The sequence below is a fragment of the Oryctolagus cuniculus genome, chromosome 6 (assembly GCF_051225735.1).
Source record: "Oryctolagus cuniculus isolate XC-2025 breed Fujian yellow rabbit chromosome 6, ASM5122573v1, whole genome shotgun sequence".
Taxonomy (NCBI): domain Eukaryota; kingdom Metazoa; phylum Chordata; class Mammalia; order Lagomorpha; family Leporidae; genus Oryctolagus; species Oryctolagus cuniculus.
The window spans coordinates 27,033,085-27,047,586 of record NC_142872.1 but is presented as its reverse complement, the minus strand read 5'-3'; the positions used below and the strand labels follow the sequence as shown (position 1 = coordinate 27,047,586).

Here is a 14,502-nt window from a genome sequence, read left to right as displayed (position 1 = left end):
GTTTTGGAGTCCCTTGTGTGGCACAGCAGGCTCAGTGTGGCTTGCACGCTGGTGAGGCTAGCGTCTACTGAAGTGCCCTTGAGTTCCATGTTCCAGTCCTGCCTTTTGCTGATGGGCCTGGGAAGGCAGCAGTAATCACTCAATTGCTTGGGCATTTGCCACCCACATGAGAGCCAGATGAAGTTCCTGGCTCCTGGCTTTGGGCCTGGCCCAGCCATGTCTGTTGTGGCCATTTGGGGTATGAGCCAGAGGACAGAAGATCTATCTAGCTCTCCCTCTCTGTCACTCTGCCTTTCAAATAAGTAAGTGCATCTTTTAAAATTGTTTTTAAAATTTTATTTTATTTTTTTGAAAGGTACAGAGAGTCAGTGCTATGGCACAGAGGGTTAAGCCACCACCACAGATGCCGGCATCTCGTATGGGTGGTGGTTCAAGTCCTGACAGCTCTGCATCCAATCCAGCTCCCTGCTAATGCACCTGGGAAAGCAGCAGCAGATGGCCCAAGTCCTTGGACCCCTACACCCATGTGGGAGACATGGACAGAGTTCCAGGCTCTGTTGCAACCATTTGGGGGGTGAACCAGCAGATGGAAGATCTCTACCTCAGTGTCTCTACCTCTCTTTAACCTTGCCTTTCAAATAAAATAAATAAAATTGAAATATATATATTGAAATATATATATATATATTTATATTTGAAAGGCAGAGTTACAGAGATACAGAGGCAGAGAGATCTTCCATTGGATTGGAGCACCTGGGACTTGGACTGGCGCACATATGGGATGCCAGCACTACAGGTGGCAGCTTTGCCTGCTATTCCACAGTGCCAGCACCAATAAATAAAATCTTAAATAAAATAAAGACACAGAGATGGAAAGATCTCTTGCCTTCTGGTTAATATACCATAAGCCTGCAATAGCCAGGACTAGGCCAGACTGAAGCCAGAAGCCAGGAACTCCATCCTGGTTTTCTGTGAAGAAGCAGAGTCCCAAGCCCCTGGTGAAGTAGCTGGAAGCTGTATCAGAAGTTGAGCAGGGGCCGGTGCTGTGGCACAGTAGGTTAAGCTACCTGTGGCACCAGTATCCCATATGGGTGTCAGTCCTAGTTCTGGCTGCTTCGCTTCCGACCCAGCTCTTTGCTACGGCCTGGGAAAGCCAGTGGAAGGTGGTCCAGGTGCTTGGGCCCCTGCACTCACCTGGGAGACCCAGAAGAAGCTCCTGGCTCCTGGCTTCGGATCTGCCCAGCTCCTGCCATTGTGGCCATTTGGGGAGTGAACCAGTGAATAGAAGACCTCTCTATCTCTCCCTCTCTTCATCTGTAACTTTACTTTAAAAAAAAAAAAAAAAAGAAAAAAAAGAAAAAAAGAAAAAAAGTTGAGAAGCCAGGACTCAAATCAGCACTTGATGTGGGATGCCGGCATTACAAGCTGTTGCTTAACCTCCTGCACCACGATGCTGGCCCCAGAGAATTTGTTACATTGTTTTAGTTTTATTTTTCTTGATCTGTTTTTTAATATGTTCCTGTTTTTCCTTTACTTTTTACTAAAGTTGATGCTGTTATTTGGCACATAGGTCTAACTGTTAAAATTGGCATCGGCCTTACAAGGTGCTCCTGGTGTCATTTAGAGCTTTTGTCTACCTTGATACACTAGATTTTGACCCTTGGTAATCTGATGTTTTACCTATTATACCTTTGCTCATGATTTTATATTTATCATTTCTAAATCACTTTAAGCTTATATTTTAGAATTTAGCATAGAACTAGATGTGCCTTGTGATTCAGTTTGAAAATATTTTCTTTTTAAGAAAATCAGGTGCTGGCGTTGTGGCATAGTGGGTAAAGCCGCCACCAGCAACGCCAGCATCCCATATGGGCACTGGTTCGAGTCTCAGCTACTTCACTTCTGATCCACCTCCCTGCTAATATGCCTGGCAAAGCAGTGGAACATGGTCCAAGTACTTGCGCCCCTGCACCCACATGGGAGACCTGGCAAAAGCTCCTGGCATAGCAGTTACAATGCTGTCTTATTGGAGTTTTGTGGAAAAGATTAGACGTAGTTGTACGTTTGATTAATGTGTTGTATTTGATGAAGCTGCTGTCTGCCATACATGATTGCTTTTCTTTTTGTAATAGTATTTTTTTTTTTTTTTTGGACAGGCAGAGTGGATAGTGAGAGAGAGAGACAGAGAGAAAGGTTTTCCTTTTGCCTTTGGTTCACCCTCCAATGGCCGCCGCGGCTGGCGCGCTGTGGCCGGCGCACCGTGCTGATCTGAAGGCAGGAGCCAGGTGCTTCCTCCTGGTCTCCCATGGGGTGCAGGGCCCAAGCACTTGGGCCATCCTCCACTGCCTTCCCGGGCCACAGCAGAAAGCTGGCCTGGAAGAGGGGCAACCGGGACAGAATCTGGCGCCCCGACCAGGACTAGAACCCGGTGTGCCGGTGCTGCTAGGTGGAGGATTAGCCTATTGAGCCGCTGCGCTGGCCTGTGATAGTATTTTGTGAAGAGCTTTGTGTTTCCTTATTCATCATAATTTTATTCATTTGCATGTTTAGATCAGTATGGACTCAGGGAATCCTGTTTTTTTTTTTTTTTTTTTTTATCATCATTCATTAGAGTCTTAAGTTTTCCCAGATTTGGCCAGTTAACCTCTTAAGTTGACTCTGGCGTCCTTTTAACAGAGCTCCATCATTCTTAGAGCAGCTTTACTTTTTCACTCAGTAAGACCCATCTTGTATTTCCTAGCCCTGATGTTGGCAAATCTCTAATGAATTAGTCCTGGTTCCCATTAGAGGATAATGATATTTGAAAACCTAATCTCTGTACCAGTTGTGCTTATTGCTACCATGGTGTCATTTCTTCTAGTCCTGTTAGTGGACAGAGCTAGAAAATAAATGTGTCTGTGTGCAGACAACTACAATTTTAATGCAATACCACAAAATTCATTTTAATCTTTTTAGTTGACAGAAAGTTCTCTAGTATTTATTTGCTTGCCTGTTTTAATCTTACAGTTCTATCTTCTTTCTAAGCATTTTTTGTGGTGGTGAGGATGACCAGAAGTAGAGCACTGTTCTAATTTTCTTTTTTAATTGAAGGGTGTGTATTCCTTAATTCCACACACACACACACACACACACACCTTCAATTTAAAATTTGTTAAATATATAATTTTTTGAAATATAAAAATAAAATAATTACAGTAATGAGTATAAGAAGAAAACTATATAGTCATCCCAGTACTCACTACAAATACCTAATATGGCAGTTCCATGGTGAGTACAGGGCCAGAGTATCTGACTGAGAGTACCAAAAGGAGAGAGGAAACACTGGAGTTGAAGTAGAATGTAAAATCTAGATTGTGTGCAATTTAGATTTAGATTCTAGAAGTAGAATCTAGATTCTGTGAGGTTTGTTTTGGAGGTGATAACTACTGCTCTGATAAAAACAAGGTTCAATTTTTAATCAGAACTTTTCCATATGTATTTCTAATAAAGTTACCATTTGTGTTTATGAAAAAATAAAATCTTACATTTTCATCAAAGCCTTCTCTTCTGGCTTGTTCCGCCAAATCTTCGCTGGTTCTCCTCCTGAGAATATAAAATAAAAACCAGAGGCATTAGAAAGTAAAAAGGGAAATACACTACAGAATATAGTCATATCTTCAGTAAGGATCTGAATTGCAGTTCTATTCTTTCTGATAATAAATGCTAAGTATTTGGGAAGTGTGACCATTACTCTCCGGAATATCAAATGTCACTAGCAGGGAAAAAAGTCTGTATTTTGTCCCCTGCCAGAGATTTGGGTTTGGGAAACAGTTTAAAACTCAAAAACATTCAGTAAATGTAAGTGCAAATATGTGTAAGTACAAATATTAAGTATGTAAGTATTATGTGTAAAATGTTATTCAGAGATAAATGAATATACTTAATGTAGACTGTAGTTTTTTTTTGTTTTTTTTTTTTTTTTGTCTTTTTAAAGGGACTTTATTCTCCCCTTCTGAATAGCATGGCATCCTAAATTATAAGTTTGCTTAGGGTTTCATGACGTCTTCAGAGATTAGGAGGCACTACTGGGATGTACTAACAGCGTATTTAGAATCACCACATTGGATGGTGGTGGTTTTCATTGAAAATTTTATTCTCATTCAAAGGTTCTCATAAAATACAGATGGTTGCTGACTTAGGATGGTACAACTTAGAATTTTTTTTTTTGGTTTTGTGATGGTACAAAAGTGATACACATCTGCTAGAAACTATCTTTTGAATTTTGATTTTTCCAAGATTAGCAAGATGCGGTATGATTCTATGTTGCAGACCTGTGCAGCAACAGCTGCTGCAGCTCCTGTCAGCCTCGTGTCACAGGGGAGATGACTGATGCTCTACAGTGGGCTGTGCTGCCAGCGTGTGCTTTGGATACAGGTATTCAGTAAATTACACAGAAGTCAGTACTTTATTTTAAAATACATTTTCTGTTTGAGGAGTCTGCCCAACTGTAGGCTAAGGTAAGTGCTCTGAGCACACTGATGGTAGGCTCAGCTAAACTGTGGTATTTGGTAGGGTAGGTGTTTTAAATCCATTTTTCACTTTGAATATTTTCAGTTTACAGTGGGTTTATCAGGATGTAACTCTATTGTAAGTTGAAGAGTATCTCTATAGAACTTAATAATAAGTTACAATTTTAGGAAAATCAGCTTACATTTTCTTGTCTTCATCTTTTCCAGCTTTCTTCAGTTTCAGTTTCTCAAGAGCATCATTGTAACCCTGGGCATGATTAAATATAACTTGAAAATTCATTAAATAATATCCTGTGTTAATGTTTGATCAAGGCAAAAAATAAGTTTCTCTAGGGACCAGTAACCTAAAGCAATATGGAGGCAATGCTGATTATTTTTCTTTGGCCTTGTCACCACCTATGGTTTCTCTCTGCTGCTGGAAAAGTAAAAGGGGTTCTCTTGAAGGCATCACACCTGAACTTGAAAAACATTTTTTTAAGTATTAATACATACTGTATTAAGGATGTTAATACTTTTAATGCATATAACCAAACATATTCAAGAGATAAACAAGGAAATAAAAACCCCAAAATTAAGTTCACTTGGGGCTGTTTTAAGAGTGTTATCTTTTGAAAGTAAGTTCTTAGACAAAGTTCTTCAACCTCGTTTACCCCATAGCTACTTGGACCTTTTCTCTGTGGTGCACTATGTGCAGAGCCAGTGACATGCAGAGATAGTCAAGGTGGAGAGGAGGTGAGACTGGTACACAGAGGACTCTGCTACAACTCAGAGTGATAGGTGTTGAGAGAAAATAGCAGATTCCACTCTGTCAAGAGGAATAGAATGCTCAGAAGAGAGAAAAATACAAAGAATACAAGTTTTTCAGGCATCAGGTAGTGAAGAATGGAGGCCCACAGGAGGTAGTGAGAATAACTGGGCAAGACAGACTGGGCCGTTTGGTGTTGTGTATGTAGAGGCAGAGGAGCAGTATTTAGCCTGGCTGTTAAGATGCCCACATCCTACGTTACAGTGCCTGGGTTTGACTCCTGGCTCCAGTTCCTGGCTCCAGCTTCCAGCCAGTGCAAATCCAGGGAAGTTGCGGTGACAGCTACAACCCAGGTGGGAGATCTGCATTGGGTCCCTGGAGACTGACTTTGGCCTAGGCCAGCCCCATCTCCATGTATTTAGAGAAATAGTGCAAATGAGTTCAAGCTCTCTCTTTCTCTGCCTCTCAAATATTTTATTAAAGAGGTGGGAAAGGTAAAAATAATATAGTTAAATGACAGTTAATGGTTTGGGACTGCAAGATTTGAGGAAGACCTGGAATATTTAAAGAATTTGGACTTGGGGAGCCAGTGTTGTGGCATAATAGATTAAGCAGCTGCTTTAGCTTTGGAATCCCGTAACTGGAGTGCTGGCTGCTCTGCTTCCCATCCACCTTCCTGCTGTTGTGCCTGGGAAGGCAACAGGTGATGGCTCAAGTACTTGGGCCCCTGCCACCTGGCCATTTGTTGAGTAAATCGGAGGATGGAAGATTGTCCTCATCTCTTCCTACCTTCCTCCATCCCTCCCTTCCCTCTCTTTCCTATAACTCTATGCTCTGCCTCTCAAATAATTTTTTTTTTTTTTTAATTTTTGACAGGCAGAGTGGACAGTGAGAGAGAGAGACAGAGAGGGAAAGGTCTTCCTTTGCCGTTGGTTCACCCTCCAATGGCCGCCACTGCAGCCGGCGCACCGCGCTGATCCGATGGCAGGAGCCAGGATCCAGGTGCTTTTCCTGGTCTCCCATGGGGTGCAGGGCCCAAGCACCTGGGCCATCCTCCACTGCACTCCCTGGCCATAGCAGAGAGCTGGCCTGGAAGAGGGGCAACCGGGACAGAATCCGGCGCCCCAACCGGGACTAGAACCCGGTGTGCCGGCGCCGCAAGGTGGAGGATTAGCCTATTGAGCCACGGCGCCGGCTTCAAATATTTTTTTTTTAAAAAGGAATTTTTAAAAAGGACTTATTTTGACAGGCCCAGGGAATCAGATGAGATCAGAAGTTAGCTGTTATAGGGAAGAGGCTAGGAAAGTTAACATGTTACCATATGAGAAGCCAGGGTGAAAAGTCCTGTATATCCTAGTTTAATGGCAGTTGGAATTCCAAGTGTCTTTGAATTCCAGAAGCTTAAGGAAGTTCTATAGAAGCCTTGACATCAGGAGTGACTGTGAATTGTGTTCCATTAACAGAATCAGGAAAGTGAGGATGACAAGGCATATGGGATCCTTAGTTTGAATTGTTTATAGAAATTTACTAACTTTTGAATTGGCAAGTTTTTGGAAGGAAGAATTGGCATATAGAAATGCTTGGCATATAGAAAGTTGTCACTCTCCCATTTGCGGAGGAATGAGACAGGACTCTGCGCTGTTCTTTTGTCTGCTCGGCCCTTCCCGGGTTTGCTGCTGGTCCTTCCCGGGTTGGCTGCTGACCCCTCCACCTCCGTGGAGGGGTGGCCCCCCCTGCCACTTTCCCCACTTCCGCAGAGGAGCGGCACACCACCGGCCGGCTCTCTAGGGGGCTGCTCAGGTGTTCCTTCAGATGTTCCTGGTGCATGTTGTCTCTCTCCTCCTTTATAGTCCTCTTCCACCAATCCCAACTCTGCTACCCACACGCCGAGCACGCTGCTCTCCTCCAATCAGGAGCAGGATCAGCTCCTGCAGCTTATCAAACTGATGAGGCAGCTGCATAGTTGTTTGCTCCTCCCCAGCGCCATATTGTGGGAGAGCAGATGCATAGAATAAGTCTTAATTCCAGTAACTTAGTCTAGTCTCAGTTGCTCCCCACAGAAAGTAACTTTATTACCCTTTCTAATGTTGAACTCTGAAATAATTTTGGTTCCATATTAAAACTGAAGAGTGTATCTTAGCGGCCGGCAACGGAGCTCTCTGCTGTGGCCAGCTCTCTGCTGTGGCCAGCTCTCTGCTGTGGCCAGGGAGTGCAGTGGAGGCTGGCCCAAGTACTTGGGTCCTGCACCCCACAGGAGACCAGGATAAGTACCTGGCTCCTGCCATCGCATCAGCGCAGTGCGCCGGCCTCGGCGGCCATTGGAGGGTGAACCAACGGCAAAGGAAGACCTTTCTCTCTGTCTCTCTCACTGTCCACTCTGCCTGTCAAAAAAAAAAGTGTATCTTAGCTCCCTAGTCCTGAAATGATGTAAATATGAGTAACACTGGACAAAAAAACATTAACTACTTGAAAAAAACAAAAAGCACCACCACTTGGGGTTTTAAGTGTTACTCAGATTATAAGAGTATAAACTGAGTAAGATTTATCTTAAACTTTAATTAGGAAAAGAATTTGACTTACCTTTTTTATCATTTTTCCAAGTTCAAAATCTGGCCTTCTGCCTATTGCATAGTCAGCTTTCACTTCAGCATAGGTATCATTAATTATTGCCAAGAACATGTTCTATGAAAAAATATTTAAAAAATCATTTCAATAAAAAATTACTGTAAAAGTTTTTAATGTAAAACTTAAAGTCAATGACTTTAAAAAGTGCTAGGACTTGTAAAATTAGGTTTAAATTTTAAAAACCTATATGTTCAGTAATAGGGAAATGGTTATTTAGGGTACAGTGGAAAATATGTAGTATTTGAATATGGGCAAATGTATTTATGATACGTGAGAAAAGTAAAAGGTAAAATGTATATGAACTGGTTGTTAATACATATTTTATGCTTAAGCACATTAATTTATCTGTAATATATATCAGAAGAAAACAATGGAATTACATGTTCACAAGGATGTTATTGAAGCTGCTTAAATTAATAATCTTACTAAGCCTCCCCAAACTACTGATGTCCAGATAGCACAGATATGAAGAGGATGTTCACACCCTGAGCGCAGTTCCCCACTTTTCACTGTGGTGCAGCTCTGTTGCCCTGAGGACTCTCTGCTTTCACCAGGGAATAACTTACATCCATCAAAAGTGTTTTCATTTATGGGGGCAGGCATTTAGGTTGCTGGTTAAGATGCCCATACCCCATATTGGAGTACCTGGGTTTCATACCTGGCTCCAGGTTCTGACTCCAGCTTCCTGCTATTGTAGACCCTGGGAAGTGGCAATGATGGCTCAAGTAATTGGGTTCCTGCCACATATGAGGGAGAACTGGATGGAGTTCCTGGCTTCTGGCTTTGGCCCCAGCCTGGCCCTGGGTGTTGCAGGCATATGAGGAATGAACCAGTGGATGGGAGCTCGCTCGCTCTTTGTCTCTCTCAATTTTTTTAAAGTGTTTTCATGGAGGACAGTTAACAGTGCCAAATAGATTGGTTCTGAACACGTATGAGAGACCCATCCTAGTCACTCCTAGAAATCACAAATATTAAAGACTGAATTCATACCCCCTGGTATGGGTTGTCTCAACCTAGAGAAACCATAGACATTCAAGTTATATTAATGTCTAAGGGATTTAGCCATTGCTGGCCAAGACAAACATTCAGATCACTATAATCACTACTGTGATTATATCTCCCATTGGATAATTTGAAAACATTAGCTACTGGACTAGAGACCCTGGACTACTAGGCATCCTTAATAATTAATTTATTGAGTTCATCATTCTTAATAAGTGTAAAGTACTCTGATAGCCAAGCAATAATAGTACAGTTTCTTCTAAATGAGTGATTTCATTTTTACTCTAAAAATATGGGAGAAAAAAAAAATAAAGACTATATGGTGGCCGGCGCCACGGCTCACTAGGCTAATCTTCCACCTGTGGCGCCGGTACTCTGGATTCTAGTCCCAGTTGGGGCACCAGATTCTGTCCTGGTTGCTCCTTTTCCATTCCATCTCTCTGCTGTAGCCCGGGAAAGCAGTGGAGGATAGCCCAAGTGCTTGGGCCCTGCACCCGCAAGAAAGAGGAGGAGGAAGCGCCTGGCTCCTGGCTTCAGATTGAGCAGCTCCGGCCGTGACAGCCATTTGAGGGGTTAACCAATGGAAGGAAGACCTTTCTCTCTCTCTCTCACACTAACTCTGCCTGTCAAAAAAAAAAAAAAAAAAAAAAAAGAATATATGGTTATATTCTTACCAGAAGGACAAAGAACACAAAAAAGATGAAAGTGATGAAGTAAATGGGTCCCAAGATCCAATTGGCTTGCTGAATACCGGCAAAATTAAAATCTCCAAGAACGATTCGAAATTGTGCAAATCTTTGAAGACAAGAAAAAAACACAAGAAAATTTGTATCTTTGCATGTACATATACATGGCAACCAATGATGGTTGCTAATATCTCTGGGAAAGTATCTAGCTGCATATGGCATATTCTCTCTGGCTTTAATTATGTGAGTACAGAGTTTTTCAATACTGCTTTTAGAAAATTCCCTTAAAAGGCAAGACTTGTATCTCAGTAGCTGAACAGGTAGTTTGGAAAATGATTGACTTCAATTTATTTAAACAATGTGAACTCAGTGTTGACCTGTAACATTTGAACTTGGAGATATCTGTTTATCCTCTGGTTTTGGCAGGGGCCTCTCTGCCCTTCTAAAACTTAGAATACCTGGACTTTGTCCAGTAAATGATTTTTCAACCTGTACCTAGATCCAAACAGCCCCAATCTTTCTAATGTCAATATTTGTTTAGTTTTTGTCTTAATCGCCTCCTGTGCTAAAGTAAAGATTCTAGTGCCTTGTTTAATCTCAATCAGGTGCTGGTAATGATTCTTAGCATGGCTTTGAGGTTTACTTTATTGTCTTCACAAACTATAAAAGCTTGGTTTTCATGTCTAATACCTTGAAAAATTTTTAATAACCTTACTTTCCCTAATTTTAAATCTGAAAATAGAAACATTGAAGTGTTGAATGTATAGTGATAGCAGAAGTAGAGTTAGGATTTCCTACCTTGAAATTTGATTTCCTCATCATTATTTTTCAATTGAATTGCTGGACACGTCAGGGATACCAGTATTGTCTGTGTGTGTGTGTGTGTGTGTATCCTTTATCTTAAGGGGACCTGGGAAGAAATTTTTAATAGTATACTGATTATCTTTGCATGATTGTTCAGTTAGTCAAAAGGGAGAAGGGTTGTCCCTTGTTGCTTTTGCCAATTCCATTAAAGAGAACAGAAGGATATCTATAATGAAGGAAGAAAATGAATTAGAAGGAATAGGCTACTTGGAGCCCTAAGACTCAGAATTGTTTGGAATTTGATCCTGACCAAATCATAGTGGGTTTTTTTAAAGATTTATTTATCTATTTGTAAAACAGAGTTACAGAGAGAGAAGGAGAGATAGAGATCTTCTATCTACTGGTTCAGTCCCGAAGTGGGCACAAAAGCTAGGCCTGGGCCAAGTCAAAGTCAAGAGCTTCTGCTGGGTCTCCTACGTGAGTGGTACGAGTTCCCAGCTCCTGACTTCAGCTTGGCCCAACTATGTTTATTGTGGGCATTTGGAGGATGAACTAATGGAAGGAAGATCTCTCAAATAAAATGAAAAGAAGCAATAGTTTAAAGTTTAATATGACTGTACTAGCCTTCTCTTTCTATTCTTTAAGTCTCATATCTTCTTAAAACTTTGCCGATTGTAAAATTCAAATGGAACCCCAGAAGATCCCAAGTTGCCAAACCAATCTTGAATAAAGAGAACAAAGCTAGAGGAATCATGATACCTGGTTTAAAAGCATACATACTATAAAGCTGTAGTAATCAAAACATTACGGCACTGGGATAAATACAGATGTATAGAGCTATGGAACAGAATAAAAAACCTGGAAGTGCATGTACACATTTACAGTCAGTTGATCTTCAACAAAGGCCAAGAACACACTCTGGGGAAAGCCATATATAAATGTAAATGTTGGTGATGATGTGGAGAAAAGATAACCCTTGTACACTGCTGACAGGAACATAAAATAGCATAGCCTGTATAGAATGTATGGCTGTTTCTCAAAAATTTAAAGATAAGGCTACTATGTGATCTAACAATCCCACTTTTGTTTATATATCCACAAGAAATGAAATTTGTAACAAAGGGATATCTCTACTCCCATGTTTACTACAGCATTATTCACAGTAGCCAAGAAGTAACCTAAGTGTCTACTGATGGGTAAAGGAATAAAGAAAATATAGTATATACAATGGAATATATTCAGTTATTAAAAAGGAAATCTTGTCATTTGCAGCAAGGATGAACCTAGAGGACATTATTGTAAATGAAATAAGCCAGTCACAGAAAGACAAATACTGCTTGATTCACTTGTATTTCACACCTAAACAGGTTGAACTCTTGTATGAGTTCTATGAAGCGAGTGATGATCTTCGAAGACTAGGGTAGAGATGGTAAAGGGGGGATTAAGAGATATTAGTCAAGGGTACATAATTTTACCTAGACAGGGTAAATTTAGGCAATCTGTTGGTAGCATGGTGACAGAATTTAAATAATAATGTACACTTGAGAGCAGCCAGGAGAGTAGATCTGGAATGTTCTTATCACAAAAGGCAAAAATATAAATAGGTGATAGATACGTTAAATTATCTTGATTTAATAGTTTTACAGTGTATACCCATATCAAAATGTATACTATAAATATATGCATTTTTGGTCATTTATACTGCAGTTAAGCTGGGAAAAATAGATCCTAAGATCCAGTGATTCCAGTTCTCAGGATATACTCTCAAGAACTGAAAGCAGGGTCTTGAGATGTTTGCATGCTCATGTTCACAGCAGTATTATTCACAATGCCTAAAATAGGAAACAATCCAAGTATTCATTACGGGATGAATAGATAAGCAAATGCAATATGTACATTCAATAAAGTATTATCGAGCCTTTAGGAGGAAGGAGATTCAGACATATACTACCACATGGGTGAAACTTGAGGGCATCATGGGGTTTACTCAAGCCCTTTTATTTTGCAGATAAGGAAACTAAGGTCTAGAAAAGTCCTAGTCCACTTTCTTTGCACTGCTGATTTAATAAAGGCTTATTTCAGGAAAGTGTTCTGAAATTTCATACATTTGTACTTCAGTTGTTTACATATGGTTAAAAAAAGAGGCAACTTAAGATATTTCTTTAAGTTTCCCAAAAAACTAGTGAAACAGGCATGAATAAATAAGTTTGTGGAACGCTTAACAAAAGTGAAGTTACTACAGGAGTTTTCAGAGCTACATATTAATATCTATTGTAAATTTCCAAATTTCCAAAATTTCCCAAACTTACTTAAATAAAAAACCAATTCCCCTATGCAGTCTTGGTTTAGAATTCCACAAAACATTTTGAGAATTGACATTTTAGACTCTCGTGCTTCTCTCATACAGATGAAAGTTTCTTTACCTACCCAAAAACAATAATTTTATGGTAACATACGGCTTTTAAAGAAGAGCCTGAATACTTTTGTAGGAATTCTACCTGCTTTTCTAAGTTTGTTGTCAGTTACTGATTGCTTTATGCCTATAAAACTTTTTTTTTTTTTTTTTTTTTTTTTTTTTTTTGACAGGCAGAGTGGACAGTGAGAGAGAGAGACAGAGAGAGAAAGGTCTTCCTTTTTGCCGTTGGTTCACCCTCCAATGGCCGCCGCTGCAGCCGGCGCACCGCGCTGATCCTGGCAGGAGCCAGGAGCCAGGTGCTTTTCCTGGTCTCCCATGGGGTGCAGGGCCCAAGCACCTGGGCCATCCTCCACTGCACTCCCTGGCCATAGCAGAGAGCTGGCCTGGAAGAGGGGCAACCGGGACAGAATCCGGCGCCCCAACCGGGACTCGAACCCGGTGTGCCGGCGCCGCAAGGTGGAGGATTAGCCTATTGAGCCACGGCGCCGGCTTAAAACTTTTTTTAAAACATATCTTTGGCAGATCAGGAAAGGACAACCAGGTCAATATCAATAAAAAAGCTCCTTAAGATAGAGTTCTTTAAATAAAATATTTGAGATTTCACAGAGAATAATACTACAGGGACATGGAAACCAATTTCTATTACCTTAGGTAAAATTCTCACTTAAAATTTAAAATAAAAAATTATTTTTTCTAACTTGAACTAGTAACACTTAAAAAATGGTAACCATATCCCTTTGGATCCTTCAGTGTCAAACCCTACTTTGAGGGTGACAGATATTTGGCCATCCATGAGAATATCAAACCAAGCTTAAATGTATTAAGGTTTATATTACTACTTATCATAGGCCTCTCCATGATATTTTATTAGAAAGTATAGGAAATACAACTACACTTATACTAAGGGCTTACATGGAATTTTGAAAAGTGGAAAAGTCGTCAACCTGTGATCCAAAAACAAGAAATCCTAACTGGGCGTAAGCAAAGAATATTATAAAAAACATGATGGCAAATCCTACTATGTCTTTGATACAGCGGGACAAGGTTGATGACAGCTGAGACATTGTCTTATTAAAGCTTATGAATTTGAATATCTGAAAAAGAACAAATTTAATTGAAATAAATACTAAAGATTATAATTACTTAAATTAATTTTAAAAGACTTCAGAATAAAGGAGGTACTTAATGATAATCATGAATGTTTGAGGATTTGCCAACAATCATAAGGCCAAATTACTTTATTTATTTTAAATGTTATTCATTTTTATTTATTTGTAAGGCAAAGTGACAGAGAGGGAGACACAAACAGAAACATACACACAAACACATAGAACCTTCCATTTGTTTGTTTACTCCCTGAATGGTCCTAACAACCAGGGCTTGGCCAGGCCAACCAGGAACCAGGAATTCCATCCAGGTTTCCCAGGTGAGTGGCAGGGACTCAGTACTTGAGCCATCATATGCTGCCTCCCAGGTGCATCAGCAGCAAGCTGCATCAGAAGCAGTGGGGAAGGTGGGATTCCATCTCAGGCATTCCAGTATGGGATCTGGATCTCTCAAGCAGTGGCTTAACCCACTGCACCACAATGCCCAACCCCAAATGACTTTTTAAAAACCTTTGTTAGCCGGCGCCGTGGCTCAATAGGCTAATCCTCCACCTTGCGGCGCCGGCACACCGGGTTCTAGTCCCGGTTGGGGCGCCGGATTCTGTCCCGG

The 14,502-nt window shown here is 40.7% G+C and overlaps 1 protein-coding gene across 6 annotated transcripts in view; it reads right to left on the bottom strand.

The window, feature by feature from the left end:
- The window catches only part of PKD2L2 (polycystin 2 like 2, transient receptor potential cation channel), a 47,237-nt gene that overhangs the window by 8,565 nt on the left and 24,170 nt on the right, over positions 1–14,502 (bottom strand). For 4 of the 6 annotated variants that reach the window (XM_089335914.1, XM_089335911.1, XM_089335912.1 and 1 more), the window contains exons 7-9: positions 7,834–7,935; positions 4,691–4,755; positions 3,525–3,582 (exon numbers count right to left, since the gene is read on the bottom strand). In XM_089335914.1, the coding sequence (XP_089192040.1) occupies positions 3,525–3,582; positions 4,691–4,755; positions 7,834–7,935 (225 nt within the window). Of the gene's footprint in view, positions 1–3,524; positions 3,583–4,690; positions 4,756–7,833; positions 7,936–9,554; positions 9,676–13,698; positions 13,881–14,502 lie in introns of all 6 variants that reach the window. The other 2 variants (XM_089335910.1, XR_016236151.1) reach the window with 2 other exon arrangements.